The 23,913-nt window shown below is 42.4% G+C and overlaps 1 protein-coding gene across 1 annotated transcript; it reads left to right on the top strand.

Moving 5' to 3' along the window:
• Positions 1–161: 161 nt before the first annotated feature.
• CCT5 (chaperonin containing TCP1 subunit 5) lies at positions 162–11,408 on the top strand. Its single transcript, XM_037893345.2, has 11 exons — positions 162–298; positions 3,567–3,627; positions 3,726–3,890; positions 4,391–4,589; positions 6,499–6,691; positions 6,931–7,080; positions 7,412–7,531; positions 7,986–8,171; positions 9,222–9,359; positions 10,244–10,424; positions 11,119–11,408. The coding sequence occupies exons 1-11, from the start codon at positions 194–196 to the stop codon at positions 11,244–11,246; spliced, it is 1,626 nt and encodes a 541-aa protein (XP_037749273.1). The 5' UTR covers positions 162–193; the 3' UTR covers positions 11,247–11,408.
• Positions 11,409–23,913: the final 12,505 nt, after the last annotated feature.

Here is a 23,913-nt window from a genome sequence, read left to right as displayed (position 1 = left end):
GGGCTCAGGGGGGCGCCACATTGGTCCCAGCTGAGAAATCCTTCCGGTAGTAACCCGATGCGCATGCGCGGCGCAGAATCTCCCGCCTAGCACGTTACGTTGTATTGGGCGTGGCGGGCAGCAGCCGCGGCTCGTGCTCGGTCGGTTGGTGTCCGAGCGGCTCTCTGCGTGCGGCCCCGGTGGTGGCAGGACCATGTCGGCGATGGGGACTCTCGCGTTCGATGAGTACGGGCGGCCCTTCCTGATCCTCAAGGACCAGGATCGCAAGAGCCGCCTCATGGGGCTGGAGGCACTCAAGGTAACTGCGCATGCGCCACCGGGGAACCGCCGGTTCCCAGCCCCGGCTCCATGTGCTTCCCCTCCCCCACCTCGGGATCAGAGCGCCCCCTCCCCCCCCATTTCTCTCCTCCGCCGATTGGTCGCTAATCCCCCTTCCTCCTGTAGGGTCTGGAGCCGTCGGACCTTTGTGTGTCTCTCCCGCCCCCGGGCCAGGCCGGGCGGGTGCGGGAGGAGCCGTGACCCGGCTCGGGCGCGGAGCTCTTAGCCCCGCCCCATCGGGGGCTCCCCGCCTGGCCCGGCCGCGGCCCGAGCGAAGCCTTTGCGGAAGCGCCCCAGGCTGCCCGGAGCTGGCTCCTGGTGCGGCTGGAGCGGGGCGGCGGCATCCGCCGGGTGCCTTGTTAAACGCTATGGCCGGGCCCTGTTGTCACGGAGTCACTAAACTAACATCAGTCTGCGTCTTCCCCTTAAGTCTCTCACGCGCTGAACCCCCCCCCCCAGCCCCCCATGCAAACGTGCTTTAGTCTCTCCTGTCTTAACCCCTCGCCACGGTTATTGTCCCGTCTCCCTTCCACCTAATAACCGCATTGAGCACGTTGTTTACAGCCCGCTTTCTCCAGTTCAAGTTTCTCCGCCTTGCACTCGACTGAACCCACTCAGAGTCTCTAATGATCTTAAAGCTCACAGCCAGGATGTTATCCTCATTCTCTTTGACCTGTCAGCTGCTTTTGATACAGTTAACCACCCTCCTGCTCTTGAAATGTTTCCTCCTTTGGCTTCCTGGACTCTGTTTTCTCTTGGTTTTTCTCCGAACTCTGACTACTCCTTCGGCATGTCCTTTGGAGGACGCTCTTCACCCTCCCCCCACTTTCAACTTTTGGGGGGAGGGGACCACAGGGCACTGTACCTTTCTCCTTTCGCTTTACAACTTACCTCTGGTTAATCCATTTCATCCACAAATACAAATTAAATGACCACATGTATGTTGACAACTCACACATTTACCTGCCTGCAGCAAACCTGTCTCCTTTTGCCCAAGCTAAAATCTTGACCCCTCTCTTTGACATCTCATGGATATCTAGCTGTCAGCTCCAGGTGAATATGGCTATAACAAAACTCCTAATCTGCTCCACCTGCTCCTTCCTTTTTCAATCACTGTAGACAACACCACCATCCTGCCTGTCACTTATGCCCTTAAACTGGGCATTGTCTTTGACCTCTGTATTCATATCCAGGCAGTGTGTGAATCTTGCCAATTCTTTCTGGCTAACATGGCTAAGATATGGCCTATCTACTCCATCCACACAACTAAAATTGTTGTCCAGGCTCTTCTCATCTTGCATCTAGATTACTGCAACGTTTTTTTCTCTGATTTGACAGATGCAGTTATGTCCTGTTCATATCCATTCAGAATGCTGTTGCAAAAATCATTTTCCTAACCTGTTGCTTTGACCATGTCAGTCTTCTCTTTGCGTTCCTCCACTGGCTCCCCCTTCTCGATCCCTTCAAACATAAGCTACTTGTCTTAATTTTCAAGGTGTTTCATGGTCACGCTACCTATTGTCTGTCATTGATTATTGAGCAGTCCATATTCTCCTACAATCAGCCCATGATTTCAGCATCCATTGCCCACTTGTTGCATTTTTCAAACAAACACCTTTGTGCTTTCTCTCATGCTGCCTCTCATCTTTGGGAAGCACTCCTCATAAACATTCTCAAAGCTACCTCATTATCCTTCTGATCCTACTTCCTAAGGGCTTGTCTACATAGATGTGGATTATGGGGGTGTGAATTGCTGTGCACTATAGCGTTGCACTTAACTACCTAGTGTAAACTAAAAAGTACCCAGTTCATATCAACATAGTCCTGGAAACATGAATTAGGTACCTTTTAGCTCACGCCAGCAGGGTTTACATGGTGCAGTTACAGTACAACACTTTGGGGCATGCGACTCACATGCCCGATAGTCCAAACTTCAGGACTATAAAGACCTAAAATTTTGTTTTACCATGTTGTCTATGAAATACTGGACAGCTGGTGTGCCGAGATCATGTATCGTCTCATTGTTTACGTGTACTCCCTTGTCTGTCTGCCTATATCCATCTGTTGGCTCTTGTCTCGTACTTAGGGTACATCTACACTAAAAATGCTACAGCGGCACAGCTGCCATGCTACAGCGGCGCCTCTGTAGCACTTCATCCCAGATACAGTGTACAGTGACGAGAAGGGTTGTCCCATCGCTGTAATTAATCTACCTCCTTGAGAAGTGGTAGGTAAATGGAGGAATTCTTCCATCGACCTAGTACTGTCCACACTGAGGGTTAGGTCAGCATAATTATGTCTCTCGGGTAAAGTTTTCAGTGTAGACCAGTCGTTAGATTATAAATGATTGGACAGGGACCATATTTTTTTGTTTTTGTTTCTACAGTATATAGCACAATGGGGTACTGGTCCATTATTAGGGCTCCTACGTGCTTTGGTAACACAATAAATGTGTTGCATTTCAATAATTCACCTGTTGCATCGCTGAAAGAGAAGAAAAGTATAATTTTAAAAACCCAGGATTTTTGGTGTTTTGCACCAGCAGAGATGGGATGCTCTTGTTTTATCCTAGTGGATAATGTGAGCAGTTTGGATATACTAGTAATGCAATGGTATGTTGAAAGGCCAAGGGATTTTTAAAGAATGACTGAATGTCGATAATCCTTTATCTGGCGAAAGTCCTTCGCAGATCATCCCTTTTGTATGAGAGAGTTAGAATTCACAGGCAAAGGTCCAGCCCACTAGTCAAATGCCTGTAATGCATGCACCAGCTAGCGGGTGTGCAGAAGGAAAAGTTGGGGTCTGTCATTACATATCAACACACACAATTTGCCTGATCTAGGTATAATTTTAATATACATTTTTACTTAGTTTAACTTCTGCTTGAACTAGAGCAAAATCATTTGTAGCAGTTGTTTTGTATCTCAGCCCCACTTAATGCTGTTTTTTGTTGGTTTTTTTTAGTGTTTTGGGGGAGAGAAGTTACTTTGCCTTTTTCATTACCCGTGCAAGTTTTTTTCATATTTGCACCAATGGAAAACATTGGAGATGGGAATTGCAACTGGCTAACTGATGGGCCTGAAAACACGAACACCTAATCTTCTCTGACACACAACTGTATCTGCAAACAACTAAAATCAAAAGACTTTCTTTTTCACTATTTATTTGCTTAGTGTTACTAATAAAGCATTGTATTTTTAAGGATGTGTCATAATGACTGAATTTATGTTTGCATTTTTGTTTCATAGTCTCATATAATGGCAGCAAAGGCTGTGGCAAATACACTGAGAACATCACTGGGGCCCAATGGTAAGTATGAGAATGTAAGTTTAAACACTTTTTTTTTTTTTTTGGTAAGGTTTCTTTGATTATTTATAACTTGTATACTTTTTGAACACTTGTTTTAGGTCTTGATAAAATGATGGTGGACAAGGATGGTGAGGTGACTGTCACGAATGATGGGGCCACCATTCTAAGTATGATGGACGTGGATCATCAAATAGCTAAACTTATGGTAGAGTTGTCTAAATCGCAGGATGATGAGATTGGGGATGGAACTACAGGGGTTGTAGGTAAGAGACATTTCAAATCTGTCTGAAATTAGGTTATTTAAAAAATATTTAAAGAGTTGGCCCTACATAAACAATTAGCATCTCAAACAAACCTAGTAGAGTAGCTAGCATTTTAATCCTCTTGCAGCTCCCATATTGCGGGCTCTGTATCAGAAGTCTGGGGGAAGGAGGTGGTTTGTTTTTGTTTTTAAAAGGGTAGGCTAAATTTGCAGGCAATATTGACACTCTATCCCTTGTATTAAATGCATCCATGTATTTATTTTTTCACATATCTTAATTTTCTTCCAATTCCATCTTCACTCCTTAAGAAAAAGCAATAATTGGGTAGTTTCCTCACTATAATTGGTCAACATCTGTTGATGAATTTTAGAAATTAGTGTAAACTTGCAGGGGCAAGTCCGTTAAACACGCTTTCCGTGTTCTAAGAACGTGTTGCAAGATCAAATAACTTAGTAAATCGATCGAGGAAAGTAAATCCTTGTTTTTATTTTGTTTTGTAGTTCTGGCTGGTGCATTATTGGAACAGGCTGAGCAGTTGTTAGATCGCGGTATTCACCCTATGCGAATAGCAGATGGTTATGAGCAGGCTGCACGCGTTGCCATTGAGAATCTAGACAAAATCAGCGACAGTTTTCCAGTTGATCCACAGAACAGCGAACCTCTTATCCAGACTGCAAAGACAACTCTAGGTTCTAAAGTGTAAGTTTATACTTGAAAAACCTAACTAATGTAGTTTCATACTTGAAAGCATTTTGGGGAAAAATCCTTTACAGTTGTTTGACTTTTTTAGCTGGAATATAAAATTTGTTGCATTCGTCAATGAAATTTTTCCTTAAAGTTAAACATCACTTTTTATTTTTATTGCCAGTTAATTTCTATTCTGTAACTCCCTGATGCAACAAGTTTAGGAGAAGACATTAGTAAACCATTCTCTTTACAGATTTGATGACATGTGACAAGCAGCTGCAATAGAAATTCCTCTATGCTATCTGTCTAATTCCTTTCTTTTCCACTTCCACGCTTCCTAACCGCCCTTTATATATTTCTGTGTGGTTGTTTCCCCTCACTTTTAAAAGATGATAGTTTGCTTAAAGAAAAGATGACAGTAGATGGATTTCACATGTGACAAATAGCTAATATCATTATAGCCTTATCTGCTACCTTTACTTCTATTAATTTGCTCTGTCACTGCTCTTATTTTTTTGGCTATAGTAAAATGGTATTTAGGTAGTTAATTTGATACTCATCATGGGTTAATTAATGAAATGTGGCTCTTTAATTTGCTGGGATAATGATTTGATGGCATAATATGGTTTTCCCCTTTTGTCAGTAGACCAGCCCAAAGTGGTGCAGGCATTTTAGGTGACAGCCTCTCAACCTTTTCAGGTGTGCAGCCCCTTTTTTGAAGTCAAAGTTTTTCCACTACCTCCTTACATTTAATTTATATCAGTGATGACGATAATAAGCCTATATAACTTGTGTGTGTGTTGAGAGGCTGACAAAGAGTATTTAACCTTGAAAGGTAATGGGGACGGGGAGGGGAGAGCGAGATGTCCTTTGCTTTAGACTTAATAAATGTTCATGACCCTTCAATTGCCGTTCATGACCCACTAGTTAAGAAACACAGTATAGGGTAACCCAGCATGATGCATCAACAAGTATTCAACAGATCAATTGACCATTGACGGTTTTTCTCAGTTCCCTTTAAGATAGTAGGTGTGAGTTATCTTTTTGTGCTGGGCTGCCAGACACTTTAAAACAAAAGTAATTCACTTGTTCCTTCCTGTCGCTATTGGAACAAAGGAAAAGCTACTAGTGATGCTTGACTTAACTGTAAGTCTGATTAACACTATTTTGTTTATGCTCAAATAAATTGGTTAGTCTCTAAGGTGCCACAAGTACTCCTCTTCTTTTTACTGTTTTGTTTGTTCTTAATGTAGGGCAGGTAGAACAATGGCACTATAAACAAAGTTTCAAAAAACACTTGGTTTTTTCAGTTAACTCTGTGACATTTGCTGCTTGTCTTACTTACACTAAGGAACACTTCAGGTCTCTCAGAAAACTGTTCAATTAGTGTCGTAGTTGAAGGCAGCTCTCTCCTTCCCCTGTCTTTGGGGCATATTAAAGTGGATATAGTCAAACCATTTTGCTTTAATCTTAAAGATTAATCTAGAATTTAACTTGTTCTGTGCAGCCAAAAATCTACATATGGTCCAGCACCAGTTGTCTATAGCATGCACCAGTATATCAAGTACATGTAATCACGTTAAAAGAGGTCCTTTCCAAGATGTACCTTGCATGTTGTTTGGCATGCAGCCTGTAGGTCATTCATTGGTTATAACTCACTTGTAATCAGTTAAGTGTGAGAGCCCAAATCTGCTTCTTGGTAACATATCCAAGAAGAGGTGTCTGTCTCTACTACCCAGGCAGACATATTCAGTTCTTTGTCTCCTGTTTTATAGTTTAACTTCCTTTTTCTCCTCTTCTCCCATCTTCCTACAATGAACAAACATTCAATGCTCAAATAATGTTTGTTAGGACAGTTGTTCTCTTGGGGGGACGTTTTAAACAATCTTAACTAACTTCATTACATTTTGCTTAAATTTAGAATTAATCGTTGCAACAGACAAATGGCAGAAATCGCTGTCAATGCTGTACTGACGGTGGCTGATATGGAACGCAAAGATGTTGATTTTGAGCTAATCAAAGTACAAGGCAAAGTGGGAGGGAGACTGGAAGATACCCAATTGGTCAAAGGAGTGATTGTGGATAAAGATTTCAGCCATCCACAGATGCCTAAAGTGAGTTAGTCTTTTCTGATAGTGTCTGTATGTTAGGCTTTATTTAAATCATCAAGGAACTTTTCTTTGCCCCTCTAACTACTGTCTCTGAACACCTCTCATGTATTCTAAAATAAAAGTTGCTCTTTCCTAGCTTGTTGAAAAAATAGCTTTATTAGTATGGGGTTGGGCGGGGGAGAGAGAGTGCAAATATTTTTGAGGTCAAAATAATTAATCTTAAACTTTATTTTAACATGTAGGAAGTTAAAGATGCTAAAATTGCAATTCTCACTTGTCCATTTGAGCCACCTAAGCCTAAAACCAAGCACAAGCTTGATGTAACATCCGTGGAAGATTACAAGGCACTGCAGAAATATGAAAAGGAGAAATTTGAAGAGATGGTAAAACAGGTTAGAGTTTATAAACGTATTTATCCCTGATGACTTTTCCCCAGTGTATACAAGAGTGAAATATTTTGCTTTTCATGTATGATTTGACTAGTAGTCTCAAAAGAAGCAGACCTGTTTGCATACATATACTTTTAAAAAGTTACAACTGAATGACAAACTATTAAAAAAAAAAATAGCTGTAATTAATTAACAGACTAATTTGAAATTCAGCTCCATGGTTAGTGTCTTTACGGGTCATCCTTTGTATCCACTGTATTTTGGTACTTGTGGGTTCAAATTAAATGCATTGTATTGCTTTTAACTTAGCAACATATATTGGAATTGTTTTCAGATTAAAGACACTGGTGCAAACCTAGCTATTTGCCAGTGGGGGTTTGATGATGAGGCAAATCACTTACTGCTTCAGAATGAGCTACCTGCTGTTCGTTGGGTTGGCGGACCTGAAATAGAAGTAAGTATACTTCTCTCAGACTTCTAACACATGATCACTTCAGAAGCTCTGGCTTTCAGGAGGAGAGCAGCACAACTAATATATACAAGTCTAAATCACTGATTGTAGAATATCACTTGTGAGAAGGGCCCACTGTGAATGGGGCCATGATTCACAATTGAATCCTCTAGGCACTACCCCAATACAAATAATAACTGAAGGATGGGAGTTAAAATTGAGCTAAAAAAGTGTGATGGGTTACAGAAAGGTGACCTAAGACTCCGCATTTAAAATGTCATTCCTTGCTCTGCAGAAGCAACTGATTCCCTGAAATACTCTGAAGGAGGGGGAAGTGTCCATTTCAGAGTCTAGTCCATAAGCTGGCCTTCTTCCATCCATGTCCCACAATAAAAAAACCCTTGAGAAAAAATTCTTTTCAAAATGACTGGTTTGGTTTTGTTTTTTTAACTTGTAGTTGATTGCCATTGCAACTGGAGGGCGCATCGTTCCTCGTTTCTGCGAACTCACATCTGAGAAACTAGGCTTTGCTGGCATTGTCAGGGAGATCTCATTTGGAACGACAAAGGATAAAATGCTTGTCATTGAGCAATGTCAGAATTCCAGAGCTGTGACCATCTTCATTAGAGGAGGAAATAAGATGGTGAGATGCTCAATATGTAAATGAGAGTTTGAACATGTCTTCTGCTAATTCTGTCAGCTTGCAAAATCAGCAGGTGCATCCAAAAGAAGCCTCAGTGTTGTACTGTCTTATCTGAAGTGTGGCTAGAGGGAGTGAATAAGTCCGTAGTCCACCTGACTGGGACAGCCAACAGTGATTGCTTGTTAAGAGTGGCAACTCGCTGTGCAGAGTACCACAAGATTCACTTTGTTTGGTGTTGAGTAAAACTGATGATCGTTTGTTATCATGCTCTACGAGTAACTTTACTCTTGTGCCTAATCCCTTTTACTTTTAATGGACTGCTCATGTGAATAAAATGATATTGAATAATTTGGAGGATCCAGGTCCCTACTCATTTTCACATAGCGGTATATATCTAATCTTCATCTGTAAGTCTTGGCCTGACCTTTTAGATAAGAATGGTATCTCCTGTACAGCAAAACAAAATATCAAAACTTTGCATTAAATCGGTTGGTGTCTAGTGTCTTGTTCTTATCCTGCTGGTACTTAAGTCCTATTTGGAGCCAAAAGCATAAGAAAAAGGGGAAAACTGAGAGAGTACAAATAAAGAGTTAAAAATAGATTTGTAATCTTTTTTTTAAAAAAAAAAAAAAAAACAACTTTTTGATGTTTGCTTAGCTTTTTAAAAAAATAATAAAATGCATCAAGCTATTAAGTGGACTTTCTGAAGTATGAACCATAAATATTTTAGTGTAAAAAGCCTTGTTTTTATCTTGGAAATACCCCAGGATTGAAACGCAATTTGATCATCCAAGTGAAGGGTTGAAAATCTTTAAAATGTGCATGTGCAATTTCTAAGTATTGAAAAGTTGATTATTTCAAAATGTAAAGTTTCATGAAAACAGTGAATTAAAAAAATCTAGGTCATTACAACAACAGATTTCTATTCAGATATTACTTGGCTGTGTGGAGTTTCTGATTTTGTATTAGGAAACCTTGATGAAGTAAGATTTTCGGGACTCTCCTAACTTTACATACTGTAACATAACTTGTTATATTCTAAAATTCAAGATAATCGAAGAAGCAAAACGATCTCTTCATGATGCCTTGTGTGTAATCCGGAACCTGGTTCGTGATAACCGCATTGTGTATGGAGGAGGTGCTGCCGAGATCTCTTGTGCTTTGGCAGTTAGTGAAACAGCAGATAAGGTAAAAAAAAAAAAAAAAAACAACCTTTTTCATCATTCTCCCGTTCAAGGAAAACATCAGCCTTTAGTATCTGTAACTGCAAAACAAGTGTATGCTAAGGAATTTCATGCTTTCACTTATGCACAGTGTTGTATAGTTTTAGTGAAAAACTATACATAGTTTTTCACATAGTAACTGCTGCTGCTTCAGCATAGGAAAGCAAAGTAGAAGAAGAAAAGCTGTTGTGCTTTAGTAAACTATTTCGTGGTTACTGATTAAATGATACTGTGAAATTTTCCATTGGGTTGCTAGCGGCCTTTCCAGACTGATGTACTGTTATCAGTGATGTTCCTTTTGCAATACTAAAATTGTCTTTTGAAAGATGAAATGGGGCAACTTAAACATATCAAAGTCATGTCTGAATTCAAGTACAGATCTTAGGATTTGGCTTTAAAAGGATGTAACCTTAGCCAGGTCACAATATGCAGCCCCTGGAATGGAGACTATGGTTGTAGATGGGGCATTCAGTGGCACATGATTCCATCCCCTACCCCCAGACCCTCATTTCAATATGATAATTAAATTGCAGTCACTCCCACCATTTCATGCCAGGACTTTTAATGTAGCAGGGTCCATGTGATGAGTTACTGAGCAGCCAGCTGATGCATTGTAGATTCACACAGTGAAATGGCTTACCATGTAGACAAGCCATTTGTCCTTAAGACTGATGTAGGATGTATTATGCATATAAGTACTTTGGCACCACGTATAAACATTCTGTTGGGTAGGGTGGGCCATGTTTTTAAGGAACACTTGTATCTATAGTATATGGATAAATTCTTTCACTGTTTTAGTGTGGTAACCTGGTTTTTCCAACAGTCTAATATAAGCCTATACTCTTCTAGTGCCCCTCTTTGGAACAGTATGCTATGAGGGCTTTTGCTGATGCCCTAGAAGTCATTCCCATTGCGCTTTCTGAAAACAGTGGAATGAATCCCATACAGACTATGACTGAAGTGCGAGCTAGGCAAGTGAAAGAAAACAATCCTGCTCTTGGGATCGATTGTTTGCGCAAAGGAACAAATGGTAAGAAATCCTTGGTACACTGTGAATATTGTGGAAGGCATTTCTCAACAAATGTAAAAAGCCATAGTAGACTTACCGTTCGTGCTACAAATACTTTGGAAAATGCAGTCACTTAGTACTTCATATTTGAAGAATTTGGAATAAAAATCCTTAATTTTACACCACATGAGCAAAACATTTTGGCATAAGTAGAATGAGTTCAGGTGAGAATTTGACTTGGAACTGTCTTTGCTTTTAGAAAAAAGAAAAGGAGTACTTGTGGCACCTTAGAGACTAACCAATTTATTTACAGCGCGCGCGCGCGCACACACACACACACACACACAGAGTCACCATACAAACTGTGAGAGGCTATCAGCAGGAGAAAACAACGTCTGTAGTGATAATCACGATGGCCCATTTAGACAGTTGACAAGAAGGTGTGAGAATACTTAACTTAAGGAAATAGATTCAGTATGTGTAATGATACCTCACTGTAATCTCTAAACAGCTGAAAGGGAATAATACCAAAATTATTTTGGTATAAGGGAATAAAGGGAATAAAACCAAAATTCTGGGATTTGGTAGAAGGGCATGATTGTATGGTAGTAGAATTTTAAATCTGAAATGTGATTTGCGCTCTACGGGCTCTTTTAGTGTGTCTTTAATTTTTGATTTTGGGGGGGATGTCTAAATATTTCCCCTCTTTTGACAGATATGAAGAAACAGCATGTCATAGAAACCTTAATTGGTAAAAAGCAACAGATTGCTCTGGCTACTCAGATGGTTAGAATGATTCTAAAGATTGATGATATTCGTAGGCCTGGAGAATCTGAAGAATGAAGGCTGAAAAACAAGGAATAAAATGTAATGGAGCCACTGCAGTAACAAAAATTAGTGAGATCTCAACAGTTCATCTTCAGCTATTTATTTCTTGACAACTTTTCTTTTTGTTTTAGATACTGTAACTGCTAGTTGTTGAAGACAATAAAGTACCATTTAGCAGTTGTGGCTTCAAGAGTTATTTGAGGCATCATTGTATGTTCTTACATGTTTCCTAGCAAATACATCCTTTTATACTGACATGTTGCAAGAAAGATAGCTCAGATGTTCCATTGTTCAAATTATTTATGGCCCTTCATCCGTTGTCCCTGCAGCAGACTCCTGCTGTTGCCTGTAGACAGAATCTCTTACCATTGACTGTCCGATGGTCTGGATTCTCTAGCTTTTCAGTGCAGCAGACTGGAAATTCTGTGTCAATTTACATAAACTTTAAAAATGGAGTCTTGTATGGAATTAAATATGCAAACGAATAATGCAATATTCTTTGTTCACATGATAAATTTGATTTTACACTGTCCCATCCTCTCTAATTTTCAGTTTTGTTGCAGAATTTTGTATTACTCATAGCTGTATTTTAGACATGTAGAAAGTCCATTCTTTTCATTTTCCTCTTAAATTGGACTACTTTATTTGTTCTTATCTTTATTTTGGCTCAGTTTCAGCAAAGCACTTCAATCTGTGCTTAACTTTAGTAATTGGGACTACTCGTGCTGAAAATTGCATATGTTAAAGTGCTTTGCTGAATAAAACTACTTATATGCTTCAGTGCTTTGATGAATTAGGGGTCTTTGTAGCCGGTCTGTTTTAAAGCTTCCATTTCCCTTATGTGAGCATTTAATTTTTATTATTCTCTAAACCAGTAGTTTTAGCTGCTTTTATTTAACAGTATTTCATTTTTTAATGACAACTTGTGATCATTGTCATAATGATTAGTGCTACTTCCTATTGTCGCCACCTGGGATACAGCTAGACAGGGATAAAAGACCCACAGCATGGCCGTGGTTGGCCCAGGTCAGATGACTTGGACTGTGGAACTAAGAGTTGTGGTGTAGATGGTTGAGCTCAGGCTGGAGTCAGCTCTGGGACTCTCCACCCTCACAGGGTCCCAGAGCTCAAGCTCCAGCCCGGGCCCAAATATGTACATAGCAGTTTTTCAGCCTGAGCCTGTCAGCTGGCTGGGCAGCCATGGGTTTTTATCCCTGTGTAGACATACCCTTGAATGCTGACACATGATGAAAGACCACCTCACAGGAGAAACTAAAGACTAACATGATAAAACCCAATGGAGACCCAAGGGCAGTGTTTTACTGCAGTTTAAGAAGGAAAGTTTAAATTCTTTCACTTGAGAAAGTTCAAAAGCTACTTCCTAATAATTGAGCATGTCACCAATTTCTAATAAATGAAGTAAAACTGAACTTCAACTTCCATGTGCTCCAACTGCACAGAGGAATTCTCTACTATGGAAAGTGACATACTGAAGAAAAATCTACACTGTGCTTCAGTAATGGCTATTTATAGTGTAAACATTGAGAAGTGGGGATTCTGGGCAATTTCAAAAATAAATTCTCAAAACAGCCCCACTATTGTTTCACAGAAATATCTTAGCTGTCATTTCACGATATACTTGTTTCAAAAGGGCTCCAGTACTATATAGTATATTGAGAATGGTACAATTAAATTGCTCAGAAGACCTTAAATGAGAAATGGCTGGCAAGTTACTATTCCACTGTAAGTTATTTGTGTGTTAAATCTCAAAAGATGTAAGCTAATATCTAAAAGACCTTATCAGTGGTGCCTACCTGCTAAATAGATTTTTTAAATGTGCAATTCTATAGGAAGGATTGAGTTGTTGACTCAAGTTCAAACAGATTATCATCAAATTGTATTTAAAAAAAAAAAAAAATCAAATACCCTAAAATTTTAGTTGAGACTTTAATAGGGAAATTCAGTTTATAGTTTCCTAACTCACCCGTGTTAACTGCATGCATCCATTACAATAGTTACCATATAATTGTGCTGTGGGGGGGCCACCACAATCTGCCTGAGCATTAGGGCTGCCAAAAGTTACGGAATCCTTCATGGGCCCTGCCCTGCTACCATGTTTCCATAGTTGCATGCAAAGTGCTAGCTTGGTGCTTCCAGGGAAGCCTATGCCGGATTCTGGGGCAGCAGATAGATATAGGAGCAGCTACCTTCAAGCTCCCCTTTTTTTGCTACAGAACTTATGTCAGCTCCCATACATGGGCAACATGTTTAGTTTTTGGGGAATGATGCGCCATGAAGTAGGGGAGGAGGATGGCAAAAGAAATTAAAGCCCTCAGATCCTCTTTCCTCCCAAACTATTAACAGGTGAGAGAAAACAGAATAGTGGAGCTAGTTCACATAAGTGTCTCAGCCATCTATGCAGCCTTTGGAAGGTAGGGGTGGAGAGGGCTCCAGCAAAATGGGTTGTGAATCATAAGATTAAAGTGGAGTTTCTTTTATGTTGTATTATTGTCTGGAGATTGTCTCCTCGCTTACTGTGTGTTTCTGTACTCAAAAGCTATTATAGGCAGGGCTGATACTTCCCATTATAAGATCCTGTGTTCAGTTGTTTAAACTCTGCCAAACTTCAACTCTTCAGAGTGAAATTTTCCAAGCCAGGTGTCAGCCTCAGGCTGGATATCTCTGGAAAATTTCAGACAAAACTGTTCATCAGTTTCCAAGAACAAGGTTAGAGATTAGTACATTTTTGCCCATGTTAAATTGTGGAAATCTTTTCTTTGAGATGCTCTAGCACCTCCAGGCCCTAGAGCAGGGCTTTTGCCATGCCTGTGAAAATTCACCTAAATTTGGCCACGTGATATGTGTTTGAAAAATTGCAGTTCGCACATTCTCGGGGTGATGGGGGAGCTTGGCAGCTAAATTCCCTAAAGCTTCCATTTGTGCTGAACAGGACTCTTTCCCTGCAGTTGCAGCTGTGGGCTGCTTGGGGGCTCTCACTTGTCAGTGCTTTCCTTGATGACACAGCCACCATGGAGGAGGAAGTTAACTGCTTTGAATGCAAAAGAGGAAAGAGCCACAGGTTTTGGTGGGGAGGTGTGAGATTTGGAAAAGGATCCTTTGTGGAGGGGAGAGTGACTGGCTGGACTAGGATGCTGGGACTACACTACAGAGCCTGGAATGGAACTGAAGATTCCTGTGTCTCATCATTCCTCTGCTGTCAGCAAATATCTGTGAAACCCACAGGCACAGTCTGTCTCTCCCTCTTCTAATGCTGGCCTACGTGGAGGACAACCTACTGCTGCTATCAATTATTCCTTTAATTCAAGTGGCAGAGGTCTGTGCAGTGAATCTAAAGGTTCCAACCCTTCTGAAAACACCCGGGCTCAATATGGTTCCACAAAACAGAATTTTATTTTTATTGTTTTGTTTTTTTAATTTAGAAAATTACATTGAAAATGTTAGGAAATGCCAGTTAAGTTTACCAGTGTATGTGCAGTATGACTTTAATTACATGATCACATACAAATTTTTCCACACGACCCACTGCCTCATTCAGTGCACAGCCTGGACTCTGCTCTGGGAATGAATCAGTTACATACTATCTAAAGTACTGGTACAGCTGAGTCTAGGCCTACCCAAAACTAAATGTCCTTCCCCTCAACCAAGGGAGAGGAACCACTAGTCCAGGTTGATTATGGAGGACAACAAAGGAGAAAATAGGAACACGAGTGAGGTCAAAGTTTAAAAATCAAGAAACCAGAAGGGGACACCTACAAGAGAACCCCAGACAGAGCCCACTGTCCCTCAAAGGCTTTTAGGGAGTCAGTGAGCACTGCCCAGAGGAACTCTGCCAGGAGATGTGCTAGAGTAAGGGAATGGAAACAGGCCCCACAGTTGCAAAGTACTCACCCCCATCCCGCGTCCTCCTCCATATATGGTAGATGGCCACCATGGAGGAAGCTGATGAGGAGGTCCCGTGACTTTGTGGGACCACAGATGGGGTCTGTAGAAATCAGACGATGCAGGGAAAAGTGAAGCCAGAACCTCAGCAAGAGGATCTGGAGGACCTGGAAGAGGTGCTGCAACCTGATACACCATACAGAGATCTCCCTCTTCCTGCAAAAGGGATAGTTGTCGGGTGAGTTCATGAACCACAGCAGGTACATGCCTGTACTCAAGGCTCCATGAAGGCACTGCCAGCTAATATTCCTGGAGGGCCCTCCAGGGTTCCTAACCCTCCTTAGGTGAAAACAGGTCCTGCTATTTTATGTCAGGGTGGGACACAAGGGCAAGAAAGTGGATGATGTGAAGCATGAGTGCGTTCAGATGTTGTCTGGGTGCAGTTCAGAGGTGGACCAGCTGACTGTCATGCAGCCAGCTCAGGTGGGGACAGACAGGGAGGCTCATCGGGCAGGGTACTAAGGGGGCATTCTGGAGGGCCAGGGGTGAGGTGTGGGTGGGGAGCACCCTCCCACAGGACCCACTTGCAGAAAGTGAGAGAAACAGGAGACAAGGGTGCCCTCATTTCCTGGAGTACACAATTTGCAGGAGAGTTGAGCATCCACGGCGGCAATTAATGTCAATGGGAGCTATGTTTTGTACATTTAAAGTTCTGTATAATGCTGAGTGTCCACATGCTCGGTTATGTTGCTGTGATTCTGAAGTCTTTGACTAGTGATTAAAATCTGAACTTAACCTTACATATACATAGTGCTATGCATGCACCAATTTTTTCAATGTGAACGTGAAAAAGAAAATACTAGAGCTACTGTTAGACCTGCAGGGAGCAGTATAACTCCATGACTCCCCTCTGAGTGGAACCATCATACACACTATAGAACAGAAATACATTTACAACAACTTTTGTTTCTTACCAGAATCAAACTCTACTTTAAAAAGTTCATTTCACAACCAGAATTGGGTTATAGTTCCTACTCATGCTTTACCAACAAGTATAATCCTAACAATCAAACCCTGTTAAGGTTATGGAAATGTAAACGCCACATGTACCTATCAGCAATGTACTGACAAACTTTTCTTGATCATTTTGCTCCTGGTTGCCTGACCTTCCTGCCCCTACTTGCATGCATTTCCCATTAAGAATTTTGTATGCACAATGACTGCAGGATTAAACCTGGAAGAACACCAGTCTGATCATTAGTTGCAGGTCCACCTTTATTTCACCACAACACAACTTAATCATTTTTTGAATTAATTGGAAGTTGTGTAATGTTTTTAAATTAGTTTGTAATATTCCAAAACCACCCCCTTTAAAAACACAATTAGAATACTGTTTTAATAATGGAATGGTGTCAGATTCAGGTCAGTATTAAAGTGAAAAATTAAAGTAATTTCTTCTCTATGATGCTGTGCATTTCATTTTTGGACAGTGAAAAGAGACGAGGCAGTTTAACATTTGTCTATACTCATTGTGGGTGGGACCCACAAAGGGACTTAGGCGTTACAATGCTGAGCATCATGGTGCCTAACTTTCAAGTTCCAAGAAAATCACAGAATCAGCACTGAGATCCACAAGCCTAGCCTCCCTTTAGAAGGAATGGGATCAGATAGGCACCTTAGGTGAGGTCTACACAAAAAAGTTAAGTTAACCCAGCTAAATTGTTCAGGAGTGTGAAGAATACAAATCCCTGAGTGACATAGTTAAACCAACCTAATCCCCAGTGTAGACAGCACTTGGTCTACGGAAGAATTTTTCCATCGACCTCGCTACCACAATGGGAGAACCCCTGCCATCGCTGTGGTGAATAGCTACACTGAAATGCTGCAGCAGCACAGCTGCAGTGATGAAGCTGCACCACGGTCATGGTTTACAAGTAGACATATCCACAGGGCATGGCTACACTGGAAACACCAAAGCGCTGTCACTGGAGCGCTCCCGCAGCAGCGCTTTGAAGTCCGAGGGCAGTACTGGTAATCCACCTTCACGAGGGGATTAGCTCCAAGCGCTGGGAGCCTATTTACACTAGCGCTTTAAAGCGCTCTGACTTGCTGCGCTCAGGGGGGTGATTTTTCACCTCCCTGAGCCAGCAAGTTAGAGCGCTATAAAATGTAAGTGTAGCCAAGCCCTTAGATTGCAATCAACAAAGCCAGCACGCTAGGCAACCATCTAAGGTATCCAGTGGGAGATGCCAACAAAAGAGGTGTATGCTAAGCCCCGCCCCTCTCTGGGAAATAGATGTCTAAGTCTGGGCTCCAGGGAGGCACCTATCTCGGCTTAGCAATCTACAAACAGGAACCCACCACTTGGAGTCAGGTATCTCTTGTAGGAATGAGTTAGATGCCTGACTTGCTCCATGCAAAAAGGCCAGAGAAGCAGGTGTTGATCTTGAAACTTTTAGCCCCATGGTCAGAACATGCACCTGGGTTGTGGGAGACCGAGGTTCAATTCCCCCCTCTCTGCTAGATGGGGAGAAAGGATTTGAACAGGAGGCTTTAAGCAGTGAACTATGGGGTATCGTGATGTGGGACTCCCTCAGATTCTCCTGTTGCAGCAGTTCCATTCAGGAATCGTGGGTACCTTTTAAGGCTCGGGCGGGGGGGAGAGTATTCACTAGTGGTCACAAATTTTTAATATTGAGCCAATAGAAGTTTTTCTTTAGCCTGGCATATGTCCTCTCCATTTCCAGCAAAATGGCAGTCATGAATTAGTAGCATTAACTGGACACAATGCTTTGTGAACACAATCAATTGTTTGTAGAGCTCCCTGGACTTTTCTTTTTCCCAACTAAGGCCTCTCTGTAAATCATTCCCTTTTCTGTAGAGAGCTTCTCCATGGCCTTGCTAAGGATGGCTTCACGCATGCTCTCCAGGGAGGTGTCTGCACTTAGTTCTAGGGCAAACTTTATTTAGCTTTTGCTTGCACTGAGAGCTGTCTCAGCTAATAGTGGTGAATCTTCACTCCCCTCCCTTAGAGACTCATAACTACTTTCTGCTGATAAGGGAGCACAAGACTCCTCTCCCTTCTATCAACTACCTCTTCCTCCTCAAAGCTTACTGCTGGGAACTTAGGGACATATTCCTTTCTGCTACTGCTCCCAATATTAACAGCTTTGTGGAGTAAGATATTATGGTCAAATACTCTGCGATGCAATCCCGCTCCCTGTAACTCGGGCACAGTGTGTCCCAGTTGTGCGGTCCCTGTGAGGAGCACCCAGGGGCTTAGGGCTCTGTCCTTCTAATTCCAGCTTTTTAAGCTCATATTGCCTTTTCTTCTGCTTTTCTTGGGCTGCCATTTCCCCTCCTCTTTTTTTTCACAGGCTTCTGCTACCCACTTTCACTCTTCTGCTTCCAGCTCTTCTGCTGGAGCCAGCATTTTCCTATCCTGGATTCTTTCCACTATATCTAGTTTTATGACATGGCTTGGCCCATCCTCCCTTTCACAACAAGATATTAACCCCCTCTCCCTGTCTCAGTAAACACCAGGCCCTGCTGCAAACTAACAGTCTAGCTCTGACAAGGGTTTTTTGCCAGCTTTTTAATAATGCCCCATAGAAGGGGGTGATTAAATTGTGGGAAAGCAGCGTGTTGATCCTCTGTCCTCTACATCGTCTCTCACTGCATGGAACTGCTTCTGCGCTTCCGCTTTTGGAGGGGTTCCCAGAAACTCACCTGCTGCCAAGAGAACATTTCTCACCCTGTTAAAGAGCCAGTTAAATGGATTGACAGTGTTTGGATTATAACTACCTCAACAAATCATCTCTGGTGCAACAGGCAGTGCACGGAGCTTCCTCTGTTTGTAACTGATCCTGGGACGGCTGCCTCCTGCAGGGGGGCACTGCCTCACACACTTGTGCTGTCAGTGCGGGACCTCTGGGTGAGTGTTACTGGAACTAACATTCACCCGCAACAGTTGGCTGGGAGTTCCTGCTGGGAAACCAAGTTGTGACTTAGCATACTTAAGAAGCGGTTACATGGGGAAAAAGCCAATATGAAGACAGGTGCGCACTCTCTCTCTCTGACAGTGGGCCTCCTGGGTGGGGCAGGGTAGGTGAGGAATTGTTCCATTATTGAAGAAGACTGGGGAAGAAGTCTTTTCATTCACTCCATGCAACATAGTGTGACATTACAGCCCACATCTCCAACTCTGTGCAGCAGCAATTACTCCAGGTCCTTCAAGAGAAGAGGTTAGGTGATATGAGAGTTTAAGTGTGAAGCTGCTCTTCAAGGGCTTCTACTCAGCTGTGTGTATAGGCTTTGGTCACATTAGGGGACATCCTTCTGGCTCTGTGTGAATGGCTCTTTGTCCTTCTTTCTATAGTTGGCCTGCTCCTTTTGTCTTCTCTGCTTTCTTCTTGTGCCAGGAAAACTTGCCTTCAGCAAAGTCAAACTCAATCCTAGCTTGGTGGATAAAACACTCCCCCTATTGTTGCCCATCTGCAGACGGTTACAGGAAATAAGCTCATTTATTCACCAAAACTGTGCCAGGAAAAAAGAGAGCTTGTCGTGCTTGTATTTCCCTGGTTTGTGCTTTTTGCTCAGTGAAGCCCCAGAACACTGAGCTGATCAGTGGCTGGAAGACAGCTCTGTTAAACAAAAAGTCACAACTCCACCTTTATGTTCATTGTTCTATAGCCAGGTGTCATGTGCGTAGTCCCCATATCCCCCAAAGTCAAGGATGGCCTTAGCGCCAGGCGATCAGGGAATCACCCTAGGTGCTAACTTCCAGGGGTGCCAAACCAAAATCTGGCAGGAGTGTCACTCACTCAGCTATTTGTTTTATTTTTCTCAGGCACTTGGGGCACCAAAAATGTTTTCCTGAGCAGCAAAACACCTAGGGCTGTGCCTACCCAAACTCTTCCTTTAATAACAACTCTTCCACCAGGCCCGGTGCTAATGACTCTAACTTGCTCTGATCTAGCTCTGATTTTGGACCTGCCTTATATGAGACTAGGTGTGAGGGGTGGGTGCAGAGTCTTTAAAAGCCCTGGCTCAACTATCCCTCTAAAAAGCCAGCACAGCTTATCTTCCAGGTTCTGTTACAAGGAAATGGAATGTGCAACTGGAAGAGAGTCTAGTTGCATTCCCTCATAAAGGGCAATGAAACTGTGATGGTCAGGTTTAGGAACACTGCTGGTTGATCTTCTGTCCTCTAAACTCCCTTACCCCCTGCCACAGGCAGATAACTCCAATCTCCAGATCATACAGAGCTGTCAATAAACTGAGCTGGAGCAGTAGTCGCCCATTGCCAGTTCCATCCCTCTAATTCTTCTTACTTTGGTAAAATATCGGTGGCACAAGAAATTGCATTTAGCTCTCAGCAGGCTGGTGGTTGAGCTCCACCAAGCAATCTTGCCATGGTCTCTCTCATTGCAAGTTCTTGGTTTGTCCATGGGCATCGCCTCACCACTGGCTTGCTGATCTCAGATGGGAGCCTGTCGATGCTAATAGAGACATTAACTGGCAACAATATTCTGAAAATGTATTATTACCCTAAATGATAACTTGTCTGAATCACCCAGATGAATAAAGAAAATGGTCCCGAGGCCAATGTGCAAGAATCAGAATGGAAAGGTTCTGACTGAGGGCAGTGAGATGCTCCCTGCCACCCCACATCGCATGGGAACCTGGAAGAAAGGGAAAAGCTAGAAAAGAGACTTGATGCCTGCCATTCCTGAAGGGAGTTGCTCCTTGCAAATGCTCTCTCTCTCTCTCATCAAGCACACATTCCTTATTGCTCTGAGCAAACAGTTCCAACTCCAAGTCTTCCTCTCTGCCTCCTCCCTCCCACCATCCATCGGGGCTAGGATGATTATGGACAGTTTGCAATTCACCTGCATAACTCTCGGGCCGGTTTCGTTCAATATCTTCATAAATGATCTGGAGGATGGTGTGGATTGCACCCTCAGCAAGTTTGCAGATGACACTAAACTGGGAGGAGAGATAGATACGCTGGAGGGTAGGAATACGATACAGAGGGACCTAGACAAATTAGAGGATTGGGCCAAAAGAAATCTGATGAGGTTCAACAAGGACAAATGCAGAGTCCTGCACTTAGGACGGAAGAATCCCATGCACCGCTACAGACTAGGGACCGAATGGCTCGGCAGCAGTTCTGCAGAAAAGGACTTAGGGGTTACAGTGAACGAGAAGCTGGATATGAGTCAACAGTGTGCCCTTGTTGCCAAGAAGGCCAATGGCATTTTGGGATGTATAAGTAGGGGCATTGCCAGCAGATCGAGGGACGTGATCGTTCCCCTCTATTCAACATTGGTGAGGCCTCATCTGGAGTATTGTGTCCAGTTTTGGGCCCCACACTACAAGAAGGATGTGGAAAAATTGGAAAGAGTCCAGCGGAGGGCAACAAAAATGATTAAGGGACTGGAACACATGAGTTATGAGGAGAGGCTGAGGGAACTGGGATTGTTTAGACTGCGGAAGAGAAGAATGAGGGGGGATTTGATAGCTGCTTTCAACTAGCTGAAAAGGGGGTTCCAAAGAGGATGAATCTAGACTGTTCTCAGTGGTAGCTGATGACAGAACAAGGAGTAATGGTCTCAAGTTGCAGTGGGGGAGGTTTAGGTTGGATATTAGGAAAAACTTTTTCACTAGGAGGGTGGTGAAACACTGGAATGTGTTACCTAGGGAGGTGGTAGAATCTCCTTCCTTAGATATTTTTAAGGTCAGGCTTGACAAAGCCCTGGCTGGGATGATTTAGTTGGGGATTGGTCCTGCTTTGAGCAGGGGGTTGGACTAGATGACCTCCTGAGGTCCCTTCCAACCCTGATATTCTATGATTCTAACCCACAGAGCACTGAGATTGAGCTAGGGGTGAGTACCCTCCAAGTTATAAATAAGGGAGCAAAAGCCTACTCATTCTAGCCTGCTTGTTCTCTTTCACCTGCTCCCCTCATCCATGCAGCTGCAATTGCTGAAGACAAGTTCCAGAATGCCCGTGCTTCAAGAAACAAAACCCAGAGCAAAGCTATGGGTCTGAATTGGCCCTAGAAAAGCTGGGAACATGGGAGCTACCTTGCCCCTTGACCCCTGCCTGCCCTAGCACTGGAGCCTCTGAGGAGAGTGGTGAGGTAAGTGCTAAAAGTTGGCAACATGAGCTCTGAACAGAATGAGTAGGTCTATTTCAGACAAGCTGAACAAAATCAGGCCATAACTGGAGGGAAGGCCGATAGCAGGGTGTAACGCTGTATGATTGAAACATGACCAGTTATATCATTAATATTGCCACTGTTACAGAATTGCAACAAATCTTGTACAACACATGTCATGTAAGGTATCTATGGATAAGTTACAATCTATCAAATATGATTATCCTGTTTTTATGCATGTATCCTCTTTGTATCTAAAGTTATGAATACTGACTATGTATCAATATTCCAAATGTGTTCTCTCCTGGGGTAACACCCAGAATGTAATTTACATCCAGTCTGGCCAGCACATTGTGAATGGACTATTCAAGTTGATGGCTTATCAAAGAACACTTAGCTCCCACAATGGGTACAGAGGAAGCTCATCTCTTCCCGGTGAGCCTTCCTGTAGATGTTTTAGCCAGAATATGGGTAATGGCTGCTCCTATGACTCATCAAAGTATACAAGGGCATGTGACTTGCTCATGTGACTCTGGACTCCATTTTGTGCCTGTAATTTTCCACAAACAACTAAGACTGAGAGTATCCCCTCCACATGGGAGAAAGTATAGAAGTATAAAAGACTCTTGGAAGCATCTCCATTTTGCCTCTTTCCTGCTCTGATCTCTGTACTCACACTAAAAGAAGCATTCTAATCAATCGACTGCAGACCTTCCAATCTTTTGCAAGTTACCAGAGACTTTACAAGCCAGTGGTTTATTCCATCAGTGCTTTAAACCTGATATAAGAACTCTGCAACAGTTGTATGTATTTGATTCCTTTGACCATTTTAACTCCCGCCTCCTTTTTTCTTATAAATAAACCTTTAGATATTAGATACTAAAGGATTGGCAACAGCTTGATTATTGGGTAAGATCTGAATTATATATTGACCTGACTATGTGGCTGATTTCTTGGGATTAGAAGAACCCTTTGTTTGATTAAATTGGTTTTAAATAACCACTCATCATAAAGTCTAGTGTCTAGGTGATGAAACAAGGGCTGGGATGCCTAAAGAGACTGCAGTTTGGATTTCTTGTTAACCAGTGCCATGAGACAGAAGTTTACTTTTGTTACTGGCTTGGTATATCTTATGGAAGAATAACCACCAGTTTGAGATGGGTCTGCCCCATTTATCATCAATTTGTTCTGAATCTGGTATTCTTGGCTGCTACGCACTGAGGCACAGTGACACAGGGCTAGTTATCACCTTATCTCCTATGGGAGTCTAGTTTGACTGGACAGAGTAGAGGGACAGAGAACTCCTCTTAAGCAACTTTCTTCATCTGTGAAAGGAAATGTAGCATTGGAATGAGACCCAAACACCTTGTTTTTGTCAAGATTTAGTAAGGGGTTGTTACATGTGTGTTAGAATTTATGAATCACCAGCTGGCCAGATGACCAGCTCCTTATTCTACAATCTATGGTCAAATAATACACTTCTTGAGAGAGGTAGTTGAAGGTTTCATTGGTGTCTTACTGTAGTGATTAATTCTATGCAATCAAAATCATTTGCCTTTTTCTTGTTTCTTTCAAATTGTCCTATGTTGTCATACTCCTGACTGGGTTGTTCCACTGAT

Source organism: Chelonia mydas, chromosome 2 (genome assembly GCF_015237465.2).
Source record: "Chelonia mydas isolate rCheMyd1 chromosome 2, rCheMyd1.pri.v2, whole genome shotgun sequence".
NCBI classification, from domain to species: Eukaryota; Metazoa; Chordata; order Testudines; family Cheloniidae; genus Chelonia; species Chelonia mydas.
The sequence above is the reverse complement of the archived record's forward strand: the minus strand, read 5'-3'. Positions and strand labels throughout refer to the sequence as shown.

Excerpts from the sequence above, each read along its gene's own strand:
- CCT5 (XM_037893345.2), top strand. The coding sequence starts at position 194 with ATGTCGGCGATGGGGACTCTCGCGTTCGATGAGTACGGGCGGCCCTTC. Across the intron at positions 7,532-7,985 it reads TTGGCGGACCTGAAATAGAA|TTGATTGCCATTGCAACTGG; the intron begins GTAAGTATACTT and ends TTTAACTTGTAG. Across the intron at positions 9,360-10,243 it reads TTAGTGAAACAGCAGATAAG|TGCCCCTCTTTGGAACAGTA; the intron begins GTAAAAAAAAAA and ends ATACTCTTCTAG.